General features: G+C 58.9%; 1 protein-coding gene across 11 annotated transcripts in view; it reads right to left on the bottom strand.

Moving 5' to 3' along the window:
• Positions 1-462: 462 nt before the first annotated feature.
• The window catches only part of SLC6A6 (solute carrier family 6 member 6), a 97,799-nt gene continuing 72,751 nt past the window's right edge, over positions 463-25,510 (bottom strand). For 9 of the 11 annotated variants that reach the window (XM_069561034.1, XM_069561038.1, XM_069561037.1 and 6 more), the window contains 9 exons: positions 18,909-19,043; positions 17,638-17,741; positions 17,377-17,501; positions 13,616-13,728; positions 9,654-9,791; positions 8,519-8,621; positions 7,847-7,947; positions 6,588-6,758; positions 463-4,323 (listed from right to left, as the gene is read on the bottom strand). In XM_069561034.1, coding sequence (XP_069417135.1) covers positions 4,183-4,323; positions 6,588-6,758; positions 7,847-7,947; positions 8,519-8,621; positions 9,654-9,791; positions 13,616-13,728; positions 17,377-17,501; positions 17,638-17,741; positions 18,909-19,043 — 1,131 coding nt within the window. In that variant the 3' untranslated portion in view covers positions 463-4,182. The remainder of the gene's footprint in view (positions 4,324-6,587; positions 6,759-7,846; positions 7,948-8,518; positions 8,622-9,653; positions 9,792-13,615; positions 13,729-17,376; positions 17,502-17,637; positions 17,742-18,908; positions 19,044-25,510) is intronic. The other 2 variants (XR_011250745.1, XR_011250746.1) reach the window with 1 other exon arrangement.

Genomic DNA, 25,510 nt, shown 5'->3' on the forward strand with positions numbered 1-25,510 from the left:
CCCAGGCAGGAATCCTGGAGTGGGTAGCCCTGCCCTCCTCCAGGGGATCTTCCCAACCCAGGGATCGAACCCACGTCTTCTGCATCGCAGGCAGTCTGTACCGTCTGAGCCACAGGGAAGCCCCAACTAATCACCTAATGCCAGCCTTCCAGCAGGAATTTTCTGTCTTGAGACTATAAGAACTGGCTGCTAACCTTGCCTCGGCTCTTCTTGGTCTGTTGCCTTCATTATCTCTGCTATCTGTTCTCAATAAACCCACTCCTTTCTGAAATATTCCGTGCCTGGAAATTCTTTTCCAACCAGAGCTGGGACTCCAGAACATTCACCTCAGTGTCTCCAACCTAAGAGAATAATACCCCGCTCTGAGGAATGTCCCCGGGGCAGGGCTGAAAGCCCTCTGTAAATGGTAAAGAGCTTGCTAAACATAAAGAGAAACGGCTGTGTCAGAATGGAACCCACACGTTTCGGATTTTAAAAGGAAATTTTATTTTCATGTTATAGGTGATTACAAACTCCTCTAAAAAAAAAAAGCAAAGATGAATTTAAAATATTGATAAACATAGTTATCTAAAAAGCCAAAGAGGAAAAGAAACACCCTGCAAAATACAGGGATTCGTATCAGAAAACATTTATACACAAAAGCTTGTATACAGCGAGACTGAATTACACACCAAGGATCTTATTCAAATACAAATGCTCCTCAGAAGAGTCTCTTGTTGCTTGATATATATTTTTTTCTTTTACAAAAGTTTAAAATATCTTAAAAATAGTTTGAAGTTTCAAAAAAAGTCCTGATGAACCAGACATTTCTGGAAGGAGGCAAGGACCCACGTTCTCAGCTTTCTCTTGTGCTAAATACAGTCACAGTTGCTAGGGATTTGAAAATTAATTGGGTAAAAAAAAAAAAAAAACCACACAATGAAGCAGACATGTCAATTTGAAGTCACATACATAAGATGCTTCAGCAGCCCCCTGCCCAGGGAACACAGCAGAACGTGTCTGCAGCGACACCCCTGGAGAGGGCGCCCCTCGGGGACAGAGGCTGCTCCCTGGCACCTGGTGTCCACGCCCCTCTCCGAGTTTTGATGCCTGAGCTGTGTCGTTTTGTGCTTGTTGGGTTTTTTGCACAGTGATATTCTCGGCGTCCACGCGGACAGCCTGGCCCCCCTGGCCTTGGGTCTGAGGGCTGGATGGGACCTCTGGCCGCCTCAAGGGGGTTCCCTTGGGTTCTTTCCTGGCCAGTCTCTGAGGCCTGGGGGTGGGGAGGGATGGTGAGGGGGGGAGGGCTGGGAGATGCTGGCTGGGCCCCTGATCGCTGTGTGGCACCCGGGGACGTGGGGCCAGGCTGAGTAGGACCCCCTTTCCCCTTACACTGCCCTCCTCCACCGTCTTGGGGACCTGGGGTGAGAATGTGGCGCCAGAGGCTTTGCAGAGGGAGCTGCCCAGGGCCCAGAAACCATCCGAGGCTGCTCTGTGATGGCTGCGAATGTCCCATGTGGCCTCAGGCTAGATCCCGCCGTCTCCTGCATCCCAGCCTCCCAACGCCTGGCTCCCAGAGGCCTGCTGGGTTTGGGGGCCAGGGGGGCCGGGGCTGCCTGTCCCACTGAACTGCAGCTTGGGGTCCAGCCGGCCCCTGAGGACGCTCACAGGGTCCCCGGACTCCGGGCACAGAGCATGCCCTTTGCCATAAGGCTGGTCTTTGGTCTTCAAGGCGAACGTGCCCCTTTGCCAATGAGAGCGCTGACTGGGGGACCCAGGAAGCCTCACCATCACTGGGGGCTGCAGTGATGAACAGGGCCCAGGCAGGCCCAGCTCCGTGGAGCATCTCCCCAGGTGAGACTGTCCTGGGGCCCGTCCCCATTTCTGCACCCCTAGAAACATCCTTTAAGCCTCCCTCTTGCCTCCCTTCCAGATCTGGCTGCAAACATCAGAATTCCGTCCCAGGCAGAGCGCGGGCGGAGGTTTCGGGGGCGGGCTGCCCAGAGACAGGCAAACCAGACTCATGAGCTCCAATGACAAGTTTCCTTTATGCGGAGACATCAGAGGCACACCTCATTACAAAAGTACTCACAGAGCTGAGTTCTATGGATACACAGGAGCTAGGGGGTCAGGCAGGAGGCTCGCGACTGGGGCCAGGCGCCCTGGACCCAGTTTGGGAGAGTGGCTGACCTTCCTTCCAGGCGGGGCCTGGGGACTTGGTCTGCGTGTGTCTTTGGTCTAGAATTTGGTCTGGGAATCGTGGAAGAAGGGGCCTTTTTCAGGCCTTTTCCAGAATGTTGCGATTTGCCAACCATCCCGAAACGCTGTGGCCTTTCGCCGGGGTCCAAGGACCCCCGAGCCCCTGCACATGACCTGTCCCCAGTCACTGACAGTGGTTAGTTTACTAAAGTTCCATAAGACAAAGGAGAATAAGTCACATTGCTACTCGATAAAACTGGGAAAAAACAAAAACACCACCCTCGACTCAGACACAGTGGCAACCATAAACACACAGCGAGATGGGAACGCAGACTCGCCGACGGTTTGGAAGAGGATGGGGCGCTGTTCAGCAGAGTATACGCCGTGGAGACAGGGGACTGCGACCACACGCCAAAGATGGGAGGCTCAGAGTCCCCCCTCCCCCCTGGGAGGGTGACACCTGAGGCCCCACCCCTGCCCGGCCTTGGGGAGAGGGGGTCCCAGGACTCACAGAGCCCCTGCTCTGAACGCTGAGCTGGACCGCGCGCTCCACAGCCCCCAAGGCGTCACTGCCCTTCGTGCACGATGCCGTTTGGAAGTGTCTGTTTAAATGGCACAGTTTAGGTCCAGATGCGAGCTGGGCGGGATTCTAAAGGTGGGGTGCCTTCCGTCCTGGTTCAGAGAGGGGCGCCCATTGGAGGGTGCCTGCCCTGACTCAGCCTCTGCCTGCAGTCCCCACCTACTGCATGCCTGACCCCGGCTTCTGCAGGGGAGGAGGTGAAAGCGCTACCTTAGCGCTACCTTAGCTCCCACGTGACCTGCGTGGGCTGCACCCGTGCCTGAGCTCGCAGGAGAGTTTGGGGAGCACCTCGCCCCAGTGACAGCTTGCTCCTGGCACTCCCTGCTAGGCGCCAGGGTGGCCCCTGGCCGGGGTCTTCAACAAGAGCCTCTGGGAGACGAGGACAAGCTGAGGGTGGAGAGAGGCGGGGAGGAGCATCCCCTTCCCTGACACTGGGCCCCATCCGGGCACTTGGGCGCACATCCTTTGGTCCGCTGGCTCACCCCTCGCCCCTCACCAAATACACCATGCTTCTCCTACAGGCAGCTTCGAGAGATGCCAGCTGCGGGGTCGGCCGGAAGCTGACAGGAGCCCCCTTCTAAGGCAACAGACCCATCCGTGTGAGGTCCGGAGCCTTAAGACCCCCAGCTCCTACGGGGCCAGCCTCCATTCACTCCAGGGGACACCCCAGGGAAGGATGCCTCTCCCTCTCGCCCTGACTATCCACCCTCAATCCTGAAATAAAAGGGACCCTCCCTTTTCTCAGACTTTCGCCATTGGGCCTCCTCGGTGGACTCTGAGTCCCTTTACTTGAGGGGTTGGTTTATGGTTTGGGCATCTCTCTTGCTGGCTAAGATAAGCGTCACAAGGTGCCTTCCTCTCTCCAGCCCCCCAGGGTCTGGCCAGATAGCTGTTTGCTTCACTTGAACCAGGACTGCAGGTACGACACCTTTAAAATTCCACCCAGTGCTCTGGTGGGGGGTGGGAGGCAGAACCTTCTCCCAGCTGCACAAGCACCAAAGGATTGCTTTTAAAAACGAGATCTATTGCTGGCAAGAGCTATTCAAGTGGTGAAAGTGTTTGAAAATCTCTATGTGTGTACATAGTTACATGTAAAAAAAAATACAAAGAAAATTTACCAAGTCCCCATAAAATACATCTAATTCCGTATGAAAGTTCTGCCTTGCCCCGGACAGCTGCCCGTGGGTTTGCTTTTTTTTGTACAAAACATCCCCAAATCAAAAGGAAATACACATACACACAACACCACACACGCACACGTGCACACGCTCACACACACACACACACACACAGAGTGACATTTTCTGTGACAATTGAAAAAATAAACAAAAACCCTAGTGCAAATATAAAGCTCTGTAAACCTGGTCCTACGAGAATCTAATGTTAGTAAACAGCAGGAGAGCAGCCTGTCCGCTGGAGAGAGCTCACATCATGGTCTCCACGATGATGTGGGTGGGTTTCCTGAGCGTGCTGTTGACGGCTGTGCGGGAGCTGTAGGGCATGGCCCCCTCGCGCTCCACGGCCCAGCGGTTGGGTTCCCTCGGGGTCAGCAGGTACTTGAGTCTCTGGAGAAGGAAGGGGGCAGGTGTGGGCCGATGGGTCAGGCCCTGCGGTTTCCCTCTTCACCTCCTGCCAGTGGGCTGTGTGACCTTCGCCAAACCCCTGCCCTCTCTGCACCTCCCATTTTTCATCCACTGGCAAACAGGGGCCTTGAACCAAGGTGCCCCAGGCCCTGAACGAGGGCAGAGCTCCCGGCGGGTAGCTTTCTTGGCCAAGTCCTGCTTTACACACCTGAGCACCAGCGGACTCATGCCTCCACACTCTTTCCCCCATAGAGCTGAAATGCGCCTCCTTGGGATTCTTGTCCCTGCTATCTCCCTGATTTGCGAAGCAGCTGAGTTTTTGCAGTTCGTATGCCCGAGGCTGGATGACTCTCTTGAGCTTCCCATGGCTCCCAACCTTCCCAAACTCCCCCATCTCCACAAGCTACAGGTCCTTCCCTCTCCGCGTCCCCGCTGGGGGCCTGGGGACCACGCTGCCTGTGTCTGCGCTGCCCTGCCCATCAGAGAGGCCAGAGGCTGGACCACCGCCTGGCGCAGGGCAGCTGGTCCTTCCCCAGGTTTCCTGGTCACGGGATGGGTGAGGGGGAAAAAAAGCCCCTCTCAGGGCACCCAGGAAACCAAAGCAGAGCTGAGACTTGACCTAGGGCTCCCGCCACCCAGCCCACCTCCTGCCGGTGGCCACTCAGAGGCTTCAAGAGGAAGCAGCGGTTAACAGGAAACCCTGTCTCGGCACCCACGTTCACTGCAGGTTTATATCAAGGCTCAAGAGCTCCTTGGTAAAAGCTACAATATTTCGTTTGAAAGTCCAAATTTCCACCTGTTCTTTAAAAACCACAAGATCTGGCAAGCCGAGGCCCACATCTCCTTGATAACCCGGGGTGGGGGGCACGCCAGAACTGGGAGCCTGACCACCTCCTGGGATGGTGCCCGAGCCCTTGCCCCCAGTCCCCCCATACCCCAGCTGGGGCGGCTGCCTGGGCCTGGGAGGAACCAGACTGGAGGCCAACACAGGTGGGTGGAGGCCGGCTGCCTTCAGAGGAGGGGACTTCGGGGAACTGTCAAGTTGGGTCTGGAGGGTGAGGATCGGATGTGACCCGGGGGGTGGACTTGAATTCCTCCCCGACACCAACCCCACTCTGCCCAACCTCTAAACTTGAGATGGAGCAGGATTTTAAAATTAGACTTCCAAGGGACAGAAGGCAGTGATCTCTTGTGGCAGCTATGAGCGCTGAGCACTCGGCACTGCCATCCAAGTCAGCCAATTAACCCTTCAGCCTCTGGGTGGCAAGAGGAATTCCTGGAAGTTCCTGGGGGAGGGGCTGGATCTGTCCCAGGCACATTATGTCGGTGCTTTGATAAATGAGAGGGCTATTCAGCATTCTGGCTGAATCCTGGGGTCCTTCCTTGTGGCCTCTGAGGAAACACAATGGACCCAGTGCGGCAGGAACACCCCAGAGGCTTTCCTGGCCCAGACAGACCCCAGCCGCACGGCTTCCTCCCTGGCACACCCCTGCCTACTTCCTCTGTCTCGGGAAGGCCTGGCCCCTCCACCACCCCCACCAACCCCCAACCAACGACATCTCCCCCCACAACCAGTCCCCTGCCCACAAGGAAACTGCCCAGCCCAGGAGGGAGCCAGGGCCCCCGGACATCCTGGCTCCAGATTTTTAAGAGAATAACAATAAAAACAGCCCAGAACAAAACAGTGCCGTCCTGGAGCCAGCCCAAGCCCAAAGGTTAAGGGAAAGTCTAAGAAAAGGATTTCTTGGAAAGAGCCAGGGCCTGCAGTCTCCAGGACTGTTGGAGGAATTTCAGAGAGGATGGCGGCAGGGTCCGGGGGGGTGGGCAGGGGATTGGGGGGGGAGACCCGTGGGGGCAGAGACCCTGGAGCCAGAGCTTCTGAGTGGTGCAGAGGTGGCCTCTCTCCGAGGGTCTGGCAGCAACTGGGGCCGCCGGTCTGGGAAGGGGGACACCAGCGTGGGCTGGGCTCAGCCCTCCCCCCAGCTCCTGTCTCAGAAACAGCCTGGCCCCCTGCTCTGGGGGTGAAGCCCTGGCTCTCATCTTGGCATCTGAAGCTGCTGCCCCATCTTCCCACCATGCAATCTCCTGCCCACAGCGTCAGCCGCGCCGCAGGGCCAGGGAGGGGCCTGGGGCTCAGAGAGGGCCAGCGCGGCGCCCCAGGTCACATAGCAAACTGCCAGCTGGCTGGCCTTCAGCATCCTGCCCCCGGCCCAGATCCCCCAGGCTGGGCGGCCCTGGGTGCTCACCACGAGGAACGGCCCTTCGGTCTGGCCGAGGCGGATGATCATGGCCAACGGGATGCACACCATGGAGGACAGGGCCAGGCACCAGCCCAGCCCGATGGCCCAGGTGGGGTACCTGTAGACTTTGTTGTAGGTCAGGGGCACATACTTGACGAGAGAGAAGATAAAACATCCCTGTGGGGAGACAAGCGGTGGTCAGGGGCTTCTGGGGCCAGGGTGGGGCCCACCCGAGGGGCCTACACTCTTCCGCCTCTGCTGATGGAGCGGCTGCCCTGCTCAGAACCCCCTGCCGCTCCCCAGGGCCTTCCGGACGCGAGCCACTCCTCTGGCCAGCAATGCCCGGCCCCCTGCCCACTGCCCCTCCTGCATGGCCATGCTCCGGCTCCCCCGGTTCCTCCCAGTGTCTTAGCCCCTCACCCCGCACCCCCTGGGACCTCTGGGCAGGCTGCTCTTGCCCACGGGACCGCCTTCCCGCATCTTCTCTGCATCCCGGCTGCCCACGTGGCTCGAGTGGTAGAGAGAACTCCTGCTGTGCCCCTGACCACCCGGGCGGAGCTGGGCAGGACCCTCAGGGTGCCCTTACGATGAACCGCAGACATGCACGTGTGCCCAGGTGCCAAGTCGCTTCACTTGCACCCGACTCTGTGCAGCTCCACGGGCCGCAGCCCGCCAGGCTCCTCTGTCCACGGGGAGTCTCCAGGCAAGGATGCTGGAGTGGGTGGCTGTGCCCTCCTCCAGGGGACTTTCTCGACCCAGGGGAAAATCGAACCCGTGTCTCTTACATCTCCTGCGTCGGCAGGTGGGTTCTTTACCACTGGTGCCATCTGGGAAGCCCGCTGGCTGCTACAGCGGCTGGCATTTTGGGGGGGGGCAGTCTGCAGCTCAGGTGAAAAAAGGCACAGCCACTCCCGGGGGTAAAGTGGCGGCCTACGCGGCCACTGCTTCTCAGCCCCACGTCGGTCGGCCTGCTTAACAAATGCGGACACAGGGGCCCCACAAAAAGGGACACGGTGGCCTGGAGGCAGAGATCCCCGGGGGATCCCCCGGCACCCGGTTCCTAAACAGGGGGGACAGTCTACCCTCTGAGCTCCCCGTGGTCTGAGCGGACAGCGGCAGCCCGACCCCTGCCCCGAGGCCCTGCTGACACGGGTTTGTCGGAGGCCAGCACTGAGCTGACGCCGAGTTCCCAGCGGGCGGGTGGGTGAAACCGTCAAGCCCTGGGGTAGGGACGGCTGCCCACGGCCACGTGGAAGGACACTCACGGTACAGAGAAGCGGGGTGACCACGGCCCAGCAGTACTTCATCCAGGGCCCCGGCCGGTAGCCAATCATGTCCTCAATCCCATCGTAGAAGTTATCGCTGCCTGCAAGAGTCAGAGGCGGACGGACGGTGATCCGGCGTCCCAGACGTGGCATCCGCCCTGGGAACCCCACAGCAGGGGCTCAAGGGCCGTGGGGTCGGGGTGGGGCGAGGAGGGGGTGTCTCCAGGGCCTCACCCAGGTGTGTGTACCTCCACACCACACAGACCTGGCACGCGTGTATCTGAAAGGATCTGAAATTCACGGGTCACTGGGTAGATACCGGCCACCTCAGGCAGGGTCCCAAAGCCTGCTGTGGCCGTCCCAAGGACTCGAGAAGGTCGGAATGGACCATTCCTGGACCCCAGGGGTGGTTCATCAAAGACAGACCCCTGCAAGGCCAAGCTCTGTGTGTGTCAAGGTCACAGCTTGAACGTTCAGCCTGGGGAGAAGCTTCCAGGTAGCTACGTTCATAGTTGTGGTGAAAGGGGAGCCTGGAGAAGAAGGGTCCAGGCAGGGAACGGCCTTTGTGTTTGACTCAAAATGAAATTCCCACGAGAATTCTGTTTCTGGAGATTCTAAAGAAAGAAGCCCGAAGGGGAGACTTGAGAAAAGTAGGCAAACGTCTCTACTCACCATATATCCAGGCAATAGCAAAACATTCAAAGAATGCCACCCACAAAAGGCAGACACCGCTAGCTGCGTAGTAGTCAAAGAGCTGAAACACGTACATGCCACCCTGCGAAGAGAAAGCCAGAGAAGAATTTGCTATTTGGCCTCTAAGTGCCTCCATATATAAAGAGTTCTGGTCCATCAACAAGAAACAGAAAGCCCAGGGTCGGGGGTGGAAATTGGGGAGAGGCCATGAGGACCAAATAACTGTGTTAAAAGATGATTAGAAAGTGAAGTCGCTCAGTCGTGTCTGACTCTTTGCGACCCCATAGACTGTAGCCTCCCAGACTCCTCCATCTATGGGACTTTCCAGGCATGACAAATTTAATTTAACTCAAAAAGTAAAAACTTAATTTAAAAAGCCACACACAGAAATAAACGAAAGCAAAACATGTCTTTCCTAGCACAAAAACGAATGGGTTCGCTGAAGCCTGTTTCCAACAGAGGGGCTTAAAACCCTCGGTGGCCAACAGAGATTTCAGCGAGATCGAGCTGCTCGGTGTGTGAACCTGTGATCTGCCTTTCAGGGGGTGTTTCTTACAGACACTTCGAGAAATGCATTTATTTTGAGTTCCGGGAAGGAAGACTGGGGACGTGAAATCCTGATCTGGGGGTCGAACGCAACCCTGTGCTGGAGAGGAAGGAGAGATGGGTGGTGAGAGCTGGGGAGATGAGCCCACGGCCCAGGCTAGGCTCATACGCTCGGCTCCCCTGCAGACTGGCCGGAGAAGGGCCACTGCCCACAGCGGTGGGGATGGAGCTGCCGTCAAAGGGGATTTCAGCTGGAGCGCCCCTTCCCTTCTCAGGACGAGGAGGGCAGGAGGGCGGCAGGTGGCCACGGTGTGGCCAGGGTAACATGGAAGTGGGGAGGGGCGTCTGGCTGGAAAGCGAGGTCGTGAGTCACCTCCTGCTGCCCCTGGGTGGGGTGGGACCCCCAAAGGAGAGAAGACCTCAGTCGGCCGGGCCCTCTCATCCAGCCACTGGGTAGGGGGGCACAGGGGGGCGGTGTGGCCTTGAACTGACCTGGGAAACACACAGAGCACCTAGGGCCCTCCCGGGGGCGGGGGTGGTCCCCTCATGCCAGGCGGGAGCCACCTACCTCGGTCACCATGATCAGCCCCAGAAGGTAGCTGACGCAGCATATGGAGGCGATGAAGATCTCTCGATGAAAGCCCTTCCTTAGCAAGGACGGGTGCAGATCAACCAAGGACGTGATCTGTCCTTCCACTTCCACAAACTGGGGAGGGAAGGAGAGCCGTGAGCAGCAGGCCAGCAACCCCTTGGCTCAGAGAGGGGTGGGGTCGCGTCCCCGCCGTGGAGGGGCTCAGCGTGCTGAGTCCCGCCCCTCGGGCCAGGCCTGGTGGGCCCTGCACGGCTCTCCAGATAGTCCACGCCCCTGAGGCCCCTCCGCCCGGCACACTTGCTGGCCGGTGTGTCAACGCAGGCAACCTCCCGCTTGCGTCTGGGTTTTCCTGGAAGCAGAGGTGGTGCACTCCTATTTCTGGGCCTTGGGCACCCAGCCGGGCCAGGTACACAGCAGCACGTGAGCTGTGGGTGGTGACCCAGGCAGGCCTGGGCTTCAGTTCCCAGATTGAAGACACTTGGTGCTCTTTAACCCTGTGGGGACCGTGGGCCCCACGGGAGGATTTCGTACACGTTGCATGCACGCCCACAGGCCTATGTGCGTGAGTCCAATGCTGCCTACGATTCCCGGAACTCATCCCTGGGCTCCCAAAGGTGATAGAAAGGCCAGTCCATAGGTAACCTTCGAGGGTGACCCTCGGTCTTTCTAAACCTTCCCATCGTTGCCCCTAACAATTTATCCTGGGCTGGGGAACGTTCCACACCAGTTCATGGAGCCGCCTCGGCTCTCAGACGGGGGCACTAACCCCATCCCCTGGGTACGTATCGCAAGGATCTTAGTGGCTTCACGACCTCAAGTGAAGGTGCCCCGCAGACCGATTCCAGCTCCCGTGGCGGCCGACCTGGGCAGGACCATGTCTGTCTGTAGGCACCGCCATCCGCAGCACACTAGTCCAGAGGTGCAATTTGGGGTGAAAGGGCACGCTGACACATTTTAGCTGGAATGGCCACAGCCAAACGGCTCAGCCAGCCAACACGCCCTCTGAGGTCATCGGAGTCCACGCGACATCCAAAAGCTAAAACCTCAACCCGTCGGCTCTTTCCTCTGGGACAGACACTGGGAGGTTTGCTCCCACAGCCTTCCTGCAAGACATGGCCAACCGCTGGCTTCTCTGGGAAGCATCACGGGAGAATCAGGGAACACACACACGGCAGCAGGTCCCTCCCATGAGCTCAAAGGGGCCGGGAGTTCAGAGAAACGATGACCGAGAAGCTCTTGGAAGGGGTCCCAAGAGAACAGGGGGCAGGTGCTCAGACCCAAGCGGCGCGGAGTCTAAACTGCCAGTGATCTAGAGCAGACCAGCAGCTCTGACGTTAACCTTGCAAAGGAGTCAGAGACAGAGGTTCTTTCCCTTTTTGAGATTTGAAAATCAAAGACAGGCAGATCCCGGGTCGCTGAGAGTCAGGGCCAATATCAGCACCAGCCCCTCTTGCCGAGTTTGCTGCGGTCCTGGGGGCACCATGCCCCCTCCGCCAGCCTCTCCAGACCTGACTCAGATAATAGCGCCACAGCCCATCTTCTCAGAGCCTCCACCGCTTCATTCGCTGGAAAGTGAGCGCATCCTGCTGATGCTGAAAAGCCAGGTGGCAGCCGGAGGAAAGGGGGGTTTTGGTGGGGACAGACTTTCTGTTTGGAAAGATGAGAAAGCTCTGGAGATGATGCTGGTGACGGCTACGATGACGTGAGTGTCTTTAATGCACCGAACAAGCACTTACAAATGGGTCTCAGTCGCTCAGTCGTGTCTGACTCTTTGCGACCCTATGGACTGTAGCCCGCCAGCCTCCTCTGTCCAGTGGGATTTTTCCAGGCAAGGACACTGGAGGGGTTTGCCATTCCCCTTTTCAGACAATCTTCCTGATGCGGGGATCAAACCAGCGTCTCCTCCTTTGCAGGTAGGTTCTTCCCCTCTGAGCCGCTGGGGAAGCCCTCAAACATGGCTAAGAGGGTCAATTTTGCGTTATAGGATTTCCCACACGTGGCCCGTGGAGCCTGGTCCCAGTGGACACCTCACAGGGCAGGCCCTTATCATGGCTGGTGGTGGTGTGACTGTAAAACCTTCCCCCACGTTCCCAGGTTCACACAGGTGCAGCAGAGGGATCCCAGGGCTCAAATCCCACCACGCCCGGTCCTGATGCGTCAATTAGGCAGGTCGTTCGGTGCTGCGAGCTCCATGCTCTGAACCAGGAGAGCTTGCTCAGGGCGACGCTGCCCTGGAGAGCTTCAGGCTTCCCGAAGTGAAGGGCCGTGGGGGCCCGGCTCCGAGGCACACAGCCTCCACCAGGCCCCACCTGCCTCCCAGGGGAAATCTAATGAATAACCACCCGGGCCCCTTCCAGAGCCCGAGAGGCCAGTCTGGAGATGGCCTGCTTTTTCATTTATTAACCTCTTTCTGTCTTCTTTTTTTGGGTTTTGCTGAGAGCTCTGGAAGAGGTTATAAAAGCTGGCTTCTGGGGGCCTCTGAAGGCCAAGCTCATTAACCAGGGCTGATGGATGGGGCCCTCTCGCTGTTTACACAGCTCAGTTCATCAACAACTGCTCAAGTTATTTTTGTTTCCCGTCTCCCAAATGTTTTCCTTCAGTCTTCTCTGCTAATCCTAGTCTTCTTTCTGGCAAACCCTCCGCTCTGCTCTGGACCTTGCTGGCAGACCACCCTCTTTCCCTTGCCTGACCTTCTGAGACTTCCCACCTCCCAGGTCCTGAGTCCCCAGGGGCCCATCTGTTCACTGGCTTCGAGGCCGCTGCCTGGGAGATGGACGGTGGGCAAGGCTCTCTCCTGAAGGGGTAGAGCCCCTACTGATCGCAGGGCCCCAGCTGACCAGACTTTTGTGAGGCATCTGGACCCCCAGCTGGCACACGAGGCTGCCTGTCAGTGACTGACTTCAGATGGAGGCCCTTGGGTGGCCCTGGGCACAGGACTAGTCTGCCCTGCACACCCTAACTGCCCCCTCCTATTTCCAGGGAAAGGTGTCCCAGGGGCTCGCTCTAACGTCCTCTGGGTACCACTTACTGCTTCCAATCAGGAAGCGCGCCTGGCGTTTCACCTAAGGCAACAAAGATACAATCGTATCCATTTACCGGATGAGGAAACTGAGGCAAGGGTGGAAGAAACGTGTTCAACAAAGCAACACTGTGGGGGCAAGTGGGCCTGGGAACTGAGTTACTCCAAAGGCAGACGCAGCCCCGGCTGACACACGCGGACACACCCCGGGGAGGGGGAGGCTTAAGCCCTGGAGGGCTGGGACATGGGGGTTAAGAGGCGCAGGGAATGACGACAGGGTAGCGGGGGGTCCTGCTTGTGTGGGGAGGGTGGGGGGGTTAAGCGAGGCTCTGGGGGCTCGGTTTCCCTGTGGGGGCCAAGCTCGCTGATCCACGTGCCCCAGGAGGTGGTGAGCACAGCCCGGTTCCAGCTTCTGTGGCTGCGCTCAGGACTGTCAGTGGCCGCTCACGCCCCGGACAGCCGTGTCGGCCGCCTGCTCGAACGGCCTGTGTGCTGGGTCCCACTGGGGCCTTCCCGGGGGCTCTGTGCTCCGCGGCGCGTGCCACCAACTATGGTCTCGCCCTTCTCCTTGTACCCCTGGGCCCACACCCAAGACTGTCTCTCTCTTCCCCGCTGAGTCAAAGGCTCAAGCTTTGGCGCAGATGACATCCTGCTGCCCCCCTGGGCTGTTCCCTCCCCCGGGGTCCAGGAACCCTCGCTGGCTGCAGCTGCTGTGGGCTGTGTGTGAGTGTGTGTGTGTGTGTGTGCTGCTACAGGCTGTGTGTGTGTGTGTGTGTGTGTGTGTGTGTGTGTTGGGGGTTGCCACCAGCTCATCACAGCACAGAGGGAGGCTCTGCCAGAACCAGGTTTCTGGGGGGGCCTTTCCTCCCTCGCCCAGGGGCAGACCTGCCTGGGGACCATCCCCTCGCTCTACACATACCTGGCTATCCAGTCCAAGCAAGAGAAGCATAATGAAAAAAAGGATGGACCAAAATGTGGGCAGCGGCATCATCGTCACGGCTTTTGGGTAGGCGATGAAGGCCAGGCCAGGACCTAAGGGGAGAGAAGATGGGGGGGGCGGGGAGAGGGGGTCATCAGTGCCCGAGCTGCCCCGAGCCCCGGAGCCATACAAGACACTCGGGGTCCGGGACGGGTCTCCCCAGTCCCCGATGCAGGGGCCCGCCTGGGGTGAGAGACCAGGCCTGTTCTCATTTGGGATGGGACGCGCCGGGGCTCAGGCGGGGGCCCGTTTTAGCATCTGTCTCCTACGCAGCAGCACTGCTGGCCTCCTCAGGCCCCAGGCTCTGAGCGGACACCGGTTATGGGAGTGGCAGACAGGACTGAGCTGGGACTCGGTCTGCCAGCTGGGGAAAGGAGGGGCTCCCCCTCCCCCAAAACCAGAGACCCGCACCAACATTTGCTGGAAGGAAGCAAGACCAGGGAGCGCTCCGGTTATCTGACCACCAATCCCGGTTTGCAGAGAAAAGCTTTCCACTGAAACAATGACCGCGTGGCCAGAAAAAAGAATCCGGAACCACGCCCTGCGGGGCCCACGTGTCTCCGGGGTGCATCTGTGCACCCACCCGAGCACCATGACAGCTGAGGCCCAAAGCTGGGGGAGCGTGAGCAGGGTAAGACCCCAGGCGGGCAGCCCCCTGGCTGCTGTGCAGTCCTCCGCCCAGCACCTCCTCTCTCCACATCACCACGCGCCCTCAGGGGGCAGTCTCCCTGCAGGGGTCGGGGGCAGGCTCCCGTAAGTCAACCCCAAGGAGGCTTCTCCTGCTCAGATTATCGGGTGCTGGGGCCACTTCCTTGGCAAAGGGCTCTGGTCTCCAGGGGGTGCTCTGACATATTCTCAGGGAGAATTCCCACCAGCTCTGGGGGGTGCCTCCAATTGCAAACGTCCCCTCCCACCTCCAGCTGGGCCTGAGAGAAGACAACCAGGGGAAGGGCTGAGTTGTGACTGAGACCTGTGGGTCTCCCAGAGGGTTGGGGGCCGCAAAAGAGAGAAGGGCTTGGGCTAAAGAAAAAATATAAAGTAAAATCCACAACTAAAAAAAAAAAAGTCAAGAAATGTGAAACAAACAGGGCTGGAGGACAGGATATTTAAAACAGTAAAACAGGGGTCGGGAACAAAATGAATGGTCTAAGAAAGGAAAACAAAAAAACAACTTTGAAACAAACTGCAGCCAGAAACCACATCGCACGGCGCTGAGCACACGCGTGGCAGCGAGGGCGAGTCCCTGTATGTCCGGAGTCCGCCCCGATGTGAGCAAAGTCCAACCGTGACTGTGACCGTGTCCTTGGAGGCGATGGTGGAAAACCCAGGAGGGGTGCAAGGGCACTCGTCCCGACCCCAAAGCCCTAGCTGCAGTAGTACCCTCGTCTCCATGAGGCTGGGGCTCCCTGAGACCCCCACGTCAGCTCCAGCCTGACTGTAGGCGGCACTGGGAGGGGTCAACCCAGCCGCAGCGAGACAGATGTAAAATGGGGCCCCCACCCCAGCCCACCCCCGCCCGCCCGCTGGGCCCTGAAGCTTCTGACAGCTACTTCTGTATTTCAGTGCGTTGCCTTTCTCGAGCCAGCCTCAGGGAGAGGGTGTGAGCATCCTTCTCGGAAAGCAAGGGGACTGAAGAGAGAGGGCAGGGGACGCGGCAGCCGCCGGAGCCCCTGGGGCAGCAGAGACGCCCACGCTACGCCTCCTTCGTAATGTGCGCTCCTCGTGGCTAAATAATTATCTTGTTCCAATGCACTTCGCTCAATATGGCACTTGTTAAAATGCTTATTAGCGACATAATCACCCTTGATGTGTCGGCTGTTCAGACATCACCGTGGGGAATAAACGACAAGGTCTTTGAAGTGGACGGGAATAAGACACCACTTAGCTTGACGGTGAAGACGTAGGTTACGGTACCTAGCTGTCTGCAGAGAAGGATCTGTTTCATAAACCGACAGATTACCTCCCACCGCTGAACTCCCTCCGCGCTCCTGGCCATTCCCCTCCAATCAGAATTGGTTGGTAAGCCCTCAGCTGAAGAAAAGCCATTTGCAAAGGGGGTGTCAACTGTCTCCCCTCGGTCACTCTGCCAAACTCCCACATGGGCATGGCGTCTTCATTTCTGCAGCTACCTCCTGTGTCCCTCAGTCTCTGGCCCTGCCTCTGGGGGCTCCCAGGGAAGGAACACTCTGTCTAAAGGTCTGATCTGGGGCCCAGGACAGGACAGAGGAGCGTGGGACCAAAGCGTGGGCTTTCCAGGACTGCCCTGCGGCACCAGGTGTAGGAGGGGGCCGAGGTGGGGGGCAGTGGGGCCTGGGGCTCTGAGAGGCTCACATACCACGGGCCAGAGGTCGTCACATACGTGCAGGGTGGGATGGGGAGGCCGGAGGGGGCACCTCCTCACGTGAGAGGGGCCTGTCCAGCCTCTGGTGGGCACCCTGCCCAGGACACCGCAGATCCAACCTTGAGCAGCCCTTGCTCTCAAGCTGCTGGTCGCAGGGGGGAGCTGACCTCTGAGTACATGATGCTGAGGTCCCCAAGCCCCAGTACTAGGGTCTCCGGCTGCGGAACCAGGACACCACCCTGTGTTTCCAACAAGGGCAAGGACTCTGGTCTGGGCCCTGACAGTCAGGACCTCGCGGTCTCCTCTTGGCCCTGGGAGAAGCCTCAGCCCAGGGCCCTCACCTGCCCCTCGGGGACCCGAGGGGTCCTGGCAAGCTGGGAGGTCAGGCTGGGCACAAGAGCAACAACCGCCCTCTGGGTGACCTGGGCAGGATGGGAGGAGGGCAGAGGAACGGAGGTCCGGGGAGTGAGGTTCTCAGCGCCACATGGAAGCCCTGCAGCTCAGAGCTGTGGGCCCAGGACCCGGAGCTCGTGGGGGGCACCTCTTAGAACCGGGGCACCTAGGCTTCTGAGGCTCTGGGGTCCTGGTAGCTGAAGCCCTCACAATTCTCAGGTTCCAGAACTATCTTGCTGGAACCCCAGGATCCCAGCCTCAGCCTCCAGGCTCTGCAGAATCTGACCCTAAGACCACCTCCACTTGCAGCTGTCTGGGGGGGGGGCACGTCCCACCCGTGGAGCCCACACCCCCGAGGGGTGGAGGGGTCCCCACAACCTACCCCCAAACTGAACCTGTCACCGTCCCAGAGGGCGACCTGTCACACCCGGTCCTTCCCCAGCCTGGGCAAAAACGGTGGGTGCTTGACACAGGGCAGAGACCCAGTCAAACAGGAGACAGTGGTGGGATGAATGAGGGGGTTGCTTAGAGCAAAGTGCCAAATACAGAAACCGAAGCTGAGAAGGTGGTGACGGGCTGCCGACGGGCAGCTGCCCTGCCCCTGAGCTAGGAAAGTGCTTTCTGTTGCTGAAACCAGGAGTTTGCTATAGGGAAGGACAGGGAGTGGGTGGTGCGGGGGAAAGACCTCTTGAGAAGCGCTGAATATTCCCAGTTTGACCAGCCCTCGTGTTTCTGCCATCCCTGGGGCAAAACCGCAGTGAAGATGTTTCCAATTTAGCTTTTGAACTCTTTGAAACCTGGGGGACATCGTGGTGTGAGAAGGAGGTGGGGTGGGGGTCCATTTCAGAAACCAGGCTCATCCCCCCACAAAGCCCCCTGGGTCGGGGGGTCTGGCTTCATGCCTGCAGTACTTGGCTCACACACTAGGTGGCAGTGCCCACCACCACTGCCACCGACACCACCATACCTGACTCAGCCACATCAGCAATGTCCACCCCTTGCTCTTGTGCCATGAAGCCCAGGATGGAAAAAATTGCGAAGCCAGACACAAAACTGGTACCACTGTTCAGGCATCCCAGCAGCATACAGTCCCTATGTTACACATATGTCAGGGAGCAAGTTAATTCACAACACAAGGAAGCCACGCTCCCTAACTTCTCTTTTTTTTTTCTTCTCTTTAAACATCATCACGTCTAAGGCCCACCAGGCCTGCCGGCGCAACACTTGCCTGTACGAGTTGTACTTGTATTTGTTGTAGCTCCCCAGCGAGGTCATGGCCCCCAGGCAGATGGCATAGGAGAAGAATATTTGGGTCCCAGCATCGATCCATACCTGGGAAGGGTGCGGGGGCGGGGGAAGGTGGCGAAGAAAAGACAAGAAGGGTCGTCAGAGCCGGCTTCCTGGAGGCGGCGGCAGGGGTCCCAAAGACTCCGCCTCGAGGTCTGCAGACTCTCCATGCGATTGGAGCACGGTGCTGGAATCCAGGATGCAAGCAGAACCCCAGACGTCTAAGAGCCCCCCACCCCAGCTCACTGAGCATCAGGGTTAAGAGGCCCTGCTTTTGAAGCAGAGGGACCTCAAGTCCAACCACGGAATCATCATGGGCAAGTAAATACGACTCCCGGAGCCTCAGTTTTCACACCTGTAAAGTGGGCTCCGTTCCCCTGCCCCACAGCGCTTTTTTTTTTTTTGGCAGGTTCAAAGAGTTAAGATTTAGCCCAGCTCCAGACACACGGTAAGCCTGCAAGTCAAGGCTGCTATCCTTATGGTCACTGCTATTGTTTGGGGACCCCCGCCTGAGTTGGAAGTGGGAGGAATTCCCACACGGATTATGCAGGCAAAGCCGTTCTCCAGAACCTTCGGCAGGCAGCTCCTGATGGCTGCCCAGCCGTCTCCCAGCTGTCCTCTGATGAGTCTCGTATGGCCGAGCCCTTGCCCCCCACCTCCCACCCAGGGCGAGAGGACTGTGGGGAAGAGACCCGAAGCGGCCTGTGAGGCCCTTGGGGACAACCTAAAGGCTGAGGCCCCTGGGGACAAAAGGTCCTGAAACTGGCCAGTGAGAGTTCCGACCCCCCGCGGCCACGTGGCTGAGTGCCTCGGGGCGGGGGGAACCATTAGTGTCTGCCCCCCGACCTTCTAAGAGGTCACAACTCTGAACTCCGCCCTCAGCCCACGGCGCCCCCACGATGCAGCCTCAAGGCTGCTGTGAGCAGAGGAGGCGACCAGCTTCCGGAGACGTCTCTGCCTTACCTGGCACAGTGCCTAAAGCAGCCTCTATAATTGGCCACCTCGGGAGGCCTCGACACAAAAAGATACACGCCGCCGGGATGGCCGGTGGGCACCATGAGCAACCCGCCGGGGCCCAGTGGAAAAGTACCAGGGCTGAGTACCTCCCGGCTCCACCTGGGGGCCAGAGCATGGGCACGGCTTCGGTTTCCTCCCCTATGCCGGCCCTGGGGGTGAGGGGAGGGGTAGGAAGGCCACGGTGCCCCGCGGTACCTCTGGGTCCTCCAGGCGGCTGATGTCGGGGTACAGATAGAACCTGATGCCTGCTCCTGCGCCGGGCAGCGTCAGCCCACGGACCAGCAGCACCAGCAGCATGGCGAACGGGAACGTGGCCGTGAAGTAGACGACCTGCAGGGGGCGGGAGCCACTCAGCCGCTCAGCAGGCCAGCCTGCTGTGGGTCGAGCCCCAGCATCCGCTCCCAGGCAGGCCTTCCAGAGCCGGGCCCGGTGCCACCCTTGCTGAGGGACCTGGGGCGTGGTGCCCACCCTCTCCGGGCTGCAGGCGCCTCACCTGCAACCTGGGTGTAAAGCACCCACCTCACACACAGGCTTACTGACATTCGAATCCTGCAAATATTTACAGGGCCCTGGAAATACAGAGAGCCAGTCCCTGCCCTCATGGAACCGACATTCCAGCGGGTGGCAAAAGGGAAGTGCACAGTAAGAGAGCAAACGATCTCGGGTGAACGCCCAGGGGGTGGCCCGCAGCGCGCAGCACGGATCAGCTAGCATTCGCAGGGAGGCCTGGAGGGCTGCAGTCCACCGCGTCTCAGAGTCGGACACCAATGAGTGACCAAACATTCGCAGCGTTAGTATAACTTGTGGTTCAGAACCAGTTAAGTGTGGGTTCAAATTCTCGCGCCGTCCCCTCGTGTGCTGTGTGACCTTGGGCATGATGTTTACCCTCTCTGGGCCTGTCACCTCATGTGTACAATGGGGATTAGAGAAACAAAATTGCTCACTAATGGGCAAGGCGAGGATTCAAGGGAATGAGGCTCACAACGTGGTCAAAACAGCACCAGGCAGGTAGCTGCTTAGACGTGCAAAAAAGGGGGTCTTTTGTTGGCCGAGTGGTTGTGCAGGAAGCACCGGGGAACTTCTGGAGAGGAAACCAGGATGGGTCGCGCCTCACGTCCCAGGCAGGGTGAGGTCAACGCCAGGCGGGGACCACAGACGACCCAGGCCCCGCCTTTCCACCCCCGAGGGCCCGGCCCTACTTCCTCTCCCGGCCTGTCCCCAAAGCACCGGCCTTCAAACCTCCTGTGGCCTCCGCTTACAGATTGGATTTTCCCAACTTTCACTCCAACACAAGAAGTCCTCAGGAGGAGGCGTGTGCCTGAGCGGGGCTCGAGGGTGCCCAGGGGCATGGACAGTGAAATCCCGCTACTTCGCCCAGGCGCTGGCTGAGCCAGGTCTCCCGAGCAGCAGCCCACTCCGTGCTCAGCACGTCCCCAAATCGGTGTGTGCCGGCCGCCTTGCTGTCGGAGGACAAATGGGCTGGGTGGGGCTCCCAGACATCTTCAAACCACCACTGCACCCAGGGCATCTTGGTGCGTGGTGGAGGACATGTGAAAGTCCGTGGTGACCAGCAGAAATGCTGAGACAGCTCACAGAGCCCCCAGCTCCTTCTGAAGGGGCCGGGGGACCAGGGAGGGGGCTGCTGCATGGCCAATGCGCCCATTTTCCAGGTGTGGAAACTGAGGCCCAGAGAACAGGATGAAGGTTTGCAGTGCTGGGGGAGGGGATGGTGCCAGGACAGTATGGGGCACTCCCGGGACCCAGGTAACAGACAGAGCCCCGAACCTCGCCCAGCTGCCGCGGGAAGCCTGGATGGAGCCAGTTCTCGGATGCAGCCGCCATCCCTTTGAGTAGAAACAACTAGAAGCGGGCTTTGAAAAGGGCGCAAAGGAAGCTCTCAGGGCCCACTGGGCTCGGCTGCCTTGGGCCAGTGCCAGCAGCCGAGGTCTCCCGAGCGCTTCCTGTGAGCCGGCTGCGGATGCCTGAGCAGTAACTCCTGCACTCGGCGGGTCCTGCCCTGACCCAGACGGGGAAACTGCGGCCCGCAGAGCCGGCCCTTGCCCACGGGTCACCCAGCACTCAGGCGGCAGAGCTGGATGGTCTAGAACCTGCTTCAGCAGGGGAGAGCCCCCGATGTCTATGGTTTGTCCGGTCCTCCCCAAGAGCAGGCTCCCGAGGGCTCCAGGGCTCAGGCCGCAGATCGGGCTCTGCAGCAGGCTGGCTGCAGACCCTGGGCAAGCTACGGCCCCTCTCTGGGCTCCGTGTCCCCACTGGAAACAGCCGGGCTCTGAAGTTCCCTCCAGCTCTGCTGAGGAGTCCGTATCTGGGGCCCTCCCAGAGGGGTGGCTCGGCCTCCGCGTCCTGGGTCGCCCAGCGGTAGGCCCCCCAGAGGACCCGGGGTAGAAGGGCCGACCTCCTGCCGCCTCCACCGTGCCCTCCCTGGACGCCCCTCTCCCCGACTGCCCTACAGGCTGCTCCCGAAGACAGGAGAGCCCTCTGCGTCCCGGGGACCAGTGGGCATATGTGGAGGGCGGGGCCAGCCAGGAAGCCACCAAAGGATCGAAAGAAAGACGGCTGGCCCGCAGGCTGCTCTGGCCCCCAGCCCCGCCCCGGCGGAGAACAATGGTGCGGACAGAGGCGGGCGAGGGCGGAGGGCAGAGGGCCGCCCTTCAAAGCGCACGGGGGCCCCGGGCTGGGCAGGCAGGCAGGGGCCTTGGGGCTTTGTGTCAGGGACACAGGACGCCTCCCAGGGTGTGTGTGGGGGGTGGGTTCCCTGTTTCCACACATTTAATTCGCTTCCCTAGCACTTCCGCAGCGCTTGCTGTGTGCCAGGCGCTATTAACTCACTCATCCTCCCGACTGCAAGGAGCAGACTGTCCCCTACATTTTCTAGATGAGGAAACAGAGGCCCAGGGGGGTCTCATCAGGGGCCCAGGGCCAGCCGGCAGCAGGGGCGGGATGTGGGCCAGGCCGGCTGGCGTGTCTTTGTGTCTGTAGGTGTCTATGTGTCTTGCCTGTGTGTGTCTGTATGTCTGTATCTGTGTGTGTGTGTCTGTGTCTATCTGTGTGTCTGTGTGTGTCTGTGTGTATGTCTGCGTCTGAGTGTGTATCTGTGTGTGTGTCTGCGTCTGTGTGTGTCTATGTATCTGTGTGTCTGTGCATGTGTGTATGTCTGTATCTGTGTGTGCGCCTGTGTGTCTGTGTGTATATCTGTGTGTGTATATCTGTATGTCTGTCTGTGTCTGTCTGTGTCTGAGTGTGTATCTGTGTGTGTATGTCTGTATCTGTGTGTGTGTGTCTGTGTCTGTGTGTGTCTGTGTGTATGTCTGCGTCTGAGTGTGTATCTGTGTGTGTGTCTGTGTCTGTGTGTGTCTATGTGTCTGTGCGTCTGTGTCTGTGTCTGAGTGTGTGTCTGTGTGTATGTCTGTGTCTGAGTGTGTGTCTGTGTGTGCACGCTTTCTCCCCAAGCCCAGGGCAGCACAGCCCACCTGCTCACGCCACCGTGGCAGCCTCTCTGGCAGGACACCCTTGTTTTGCAGAATCTGCCGAGGCCCAGCCCCTGAGCGCCAAACTCCCAGTCTCCCGGTGGCTCTCGGAGTCCCCGTGGGAGCGGCTCTGCCAGCCGCCACCAGTGGGCCTCTGGCGGGGGCCCAGCTCCTGAGCCCCAAACTCCCAGCCTCCCGGTGACTCTCGGGATCCCCGTGGGAGCAGCTCTGGCGGGGGCCCTGCGCCAGGATGCGGTATTTTTCCACTCTTGCTGGCAAACCTCCGTGGCTGCTCTGAGCCCGCGACCCAAAAGCCCTGTGGCCCAAGTGCCCTGGAAACTTACAAAGCCAGCGCCTCCTCCTCCCCCGGGGATGGCGGGGAGAGGGTGGCCGGCCAGGCACCAGGGGGACGTGCTGGTCTCTGCTGCCCTGGGCTTCCTCTGGGGAGGTCGTCTGGGCAGCGTGGGTCACTCACCCCAGAGGCCCAGGGCCGTGGGTCTGCACCCAGGGCCTGGCAGGCCCCAAGCACCTCGTGTGTGTTTGCAGGAGAACACCACGACCCATTTCACACAGGCGGAAACTGAGGCTCCGGGGGGAAGGGACTGGCCTCGGTCACGCCGGCTGCGGGTGCAGAGCCGAGACCCCACACCAGGTCTGCAGAGGCCGGCCTGTGCTTGCATCTGGGATTTGAACTGCCAGTGGGGTTCATGAGGCCACCCTTCCTGTGGGAGGGTCTGGAGTCCCTGTCACCTCCTGCGACCTAACGTGCTGTGAGAGCAGGCAGCCGCAGGAGGCGGGAGAATGCAGGGCCCCGAGGCTGGGCGCTGGGCTGCCCAAGCTCAAATGCCACCTGGGCTACCGACAAGCTGTGTAGACGTGAACAGATCAACCTCTCTGCCCCACCATTTCCCCAAGAACATCTCCTCTTACCACTTCTGTAAAGCGGAGTAGGAACCACGCATACATCAGACATCAGGAGGCTAAAGGAGCTGATAATCGGAGCTGAGAACGGTGCCTGGCACACAAGCAAGGCGCAGAGCGTCTGCACCACGATCACAATCTCTTGGATGAATTGAGCAGCAGTGAACTCTGAGCCAAGTGTTAGACCCTCAGAAGGACGAATGCTGTTCCACACAAGGGAACTGACATCCAGAGAAGCCAAGTGACCTGAACTTGGGTCTTGAGCCCCCCAGGCCCAGGAGCTCCCTCCTCCCCAGCCCGGCCATGCCGGGGTCAGCCACTGAGCAAGGCCACAGCCAGGACGAGGCCATCCGGCCCCCACAGCGGCTGCAGACCTGGTCTATGGCCAGGGTTGGAAGTCACGGCCAGCGGTGGCCGCGGAGGAGCTCGAGGAAGTCCTCGGATCCTCCCTGTGTTTGTCCTGGCTTCCCCGGGGGCTGGCCCAGCCCTGCTATTGTTCTGGGGGCCACGCCTGCCCCTGGGGGCCCGGAGCCTCTTCTCTGGGGGCAGCAGGGGTATCTCCAGCCAGTCACGTCCGTCAGCTGCCGAGGGACAGCCCTGCACCCTCTCCATTTCACTTCGACTCTGGTCTCCTGCCCCTGCACGTGTCTCGGGTGAGGCTCATGGTTCCTGGCGGACATCAGCTCCTCCATTGGACCAAGGGCTCCCCGGGGGTCTGGTCGGACACATCTCTGGGCCTTTGAATGGCTTACCCCTCACTTCCGACAAATCTACGCCTCTAAGCGCCCTTCTTGGTGAGCCTTGCCTGAAACCGCACCCGGCACGCCTGTCTTCCTCCACCACGTCATGTGCCCCCTTTAGCTCTTGTCTCCTTAGATCACTTTACCTAAGAGGCCCTTCACCGGGGAGAACTCGCAATCATAGCCCCTTCTCCCAATGACGTCACCCACTGCCCATCACTGTCCTTCAAAAGCCACCTTAACTCAACTCTTTTGACCTTTGAGGACTTCTTGGTCTTAAAGAGATTGTCCCGGATGGAGATGCAAATGATGGGGGTCGGGGGATGGCAGACAGGGGGTCACGTAAGGGTAGGCCAGCCAACACCTACGCTGTGGCTGTTAGTGCCCTGGGTTCAGCCCGGTGAGCCCAAGGGAACCCTCTGGAGGGTTTTTCGCCACCAGGATGACTATGGTATTATACTGGCTGGTGTTCTGCTTACCAGGTCATCCATCGCCCGGCTCTGTTAACAGGTAATATTTCAGTTACAGGCTAACAGTTTCATTACTGACAATATACCAGCTACACCTAAAACCTGCATGAATGTAACACGAATTTTCAGCTACCACCTTTGTTAACAGCTAATGTCTTGGTCACTAGGTAACAGATTAACCAGCAGCAGATACTTCAGCGACAGCCAGCACTTTGGTTATGAGCAAACGACTTAATGATCGGTGAGAGCTCTCCTTAATAACTTCCTAGTTAACAGCTGAAATGTAAGGCCTAAGTTAATTCAGTTAATCTGACTTAGCGGCAAAAATGCGTTGAGAAGTTTTGCTTCTCAAACCTCAGTGCACATTTGGGGGAAAAGTGTTCAAATGCAGCTTCTGATTCTGTAGGTCTGGGGTCAGCCCATGGGTCTACATTTCTAAAGGGTCGACAGGGGATGTTGAGGTCGCAAGGGTCCCCGTGGCTGGTGAGCAGTTGGTAGCTAACAACACCGTTACCGGTTAACTTTGCAGTGGTATCTCAGGGTTTGTTATCCGCTAACAGTCCCTTGGACTGCAAGGAGATCCAACCAGTCCATTCTAAAAGAGATCAGTCCTGGGTGTTCTTTGGAAGGAATGATGCTAAAGCTGAAACTCCAGTACTTTGGCCACCTCATGCAAAGAGTTGACTCATTGGAAAAGTCTCTGATGCTGGGAGGGATTGGGGGCAGGAGGAGAAGGGGACGGCAGAGGATGAGATGGCTGGATGGCATCACCGACTCGATGGACATGAGTTTGAGTGAATTCCAGGAGATGGTGATGGACAGGGAGGCCTGGTGTGCTGCGATTCATGGGGTCGCAAAGAGTCGGACACGACTGAGTGACTGAACTGAACTGAACTGAACATCCACACAGCCCACCACTCCCTAATGGGGTACCAGTGGTGTGTGGGTGCTTGGAGAGCACACCACCCCATTTCAGGAATCTTGCAGGCTGATTGTCAAACCATCAATAACTTGAAATTGGACCCGCTGGGCAGATTTACATTGTGAAATGGGCAAACGCCACAACCGAGGGGGCTGCTAGGAGAACTGGTTAATCAGGACCAGTTTTGAGCAGGAGGGCCCCAGGGGCACAGGAGCCGACCCTGCAGAGGGCCAGGCTCCACGAGGCGGGATGAGAGCAC

This window comes from Ovis canadensis, chromosome 19 (assembly GCF_042477335.2).
Source record: "Ovis canadensis isolate MfBH-ARS-UI-01 breed Bighorn chromosome 19, ARS-UI_OviCan_v2, whole genome shotgun sequence".
NCBI lineage: Eukaryota > Metazoa > Chordata > Mammalia > Artiodactyla > Bovidae > Ovis > Ovis canadensis.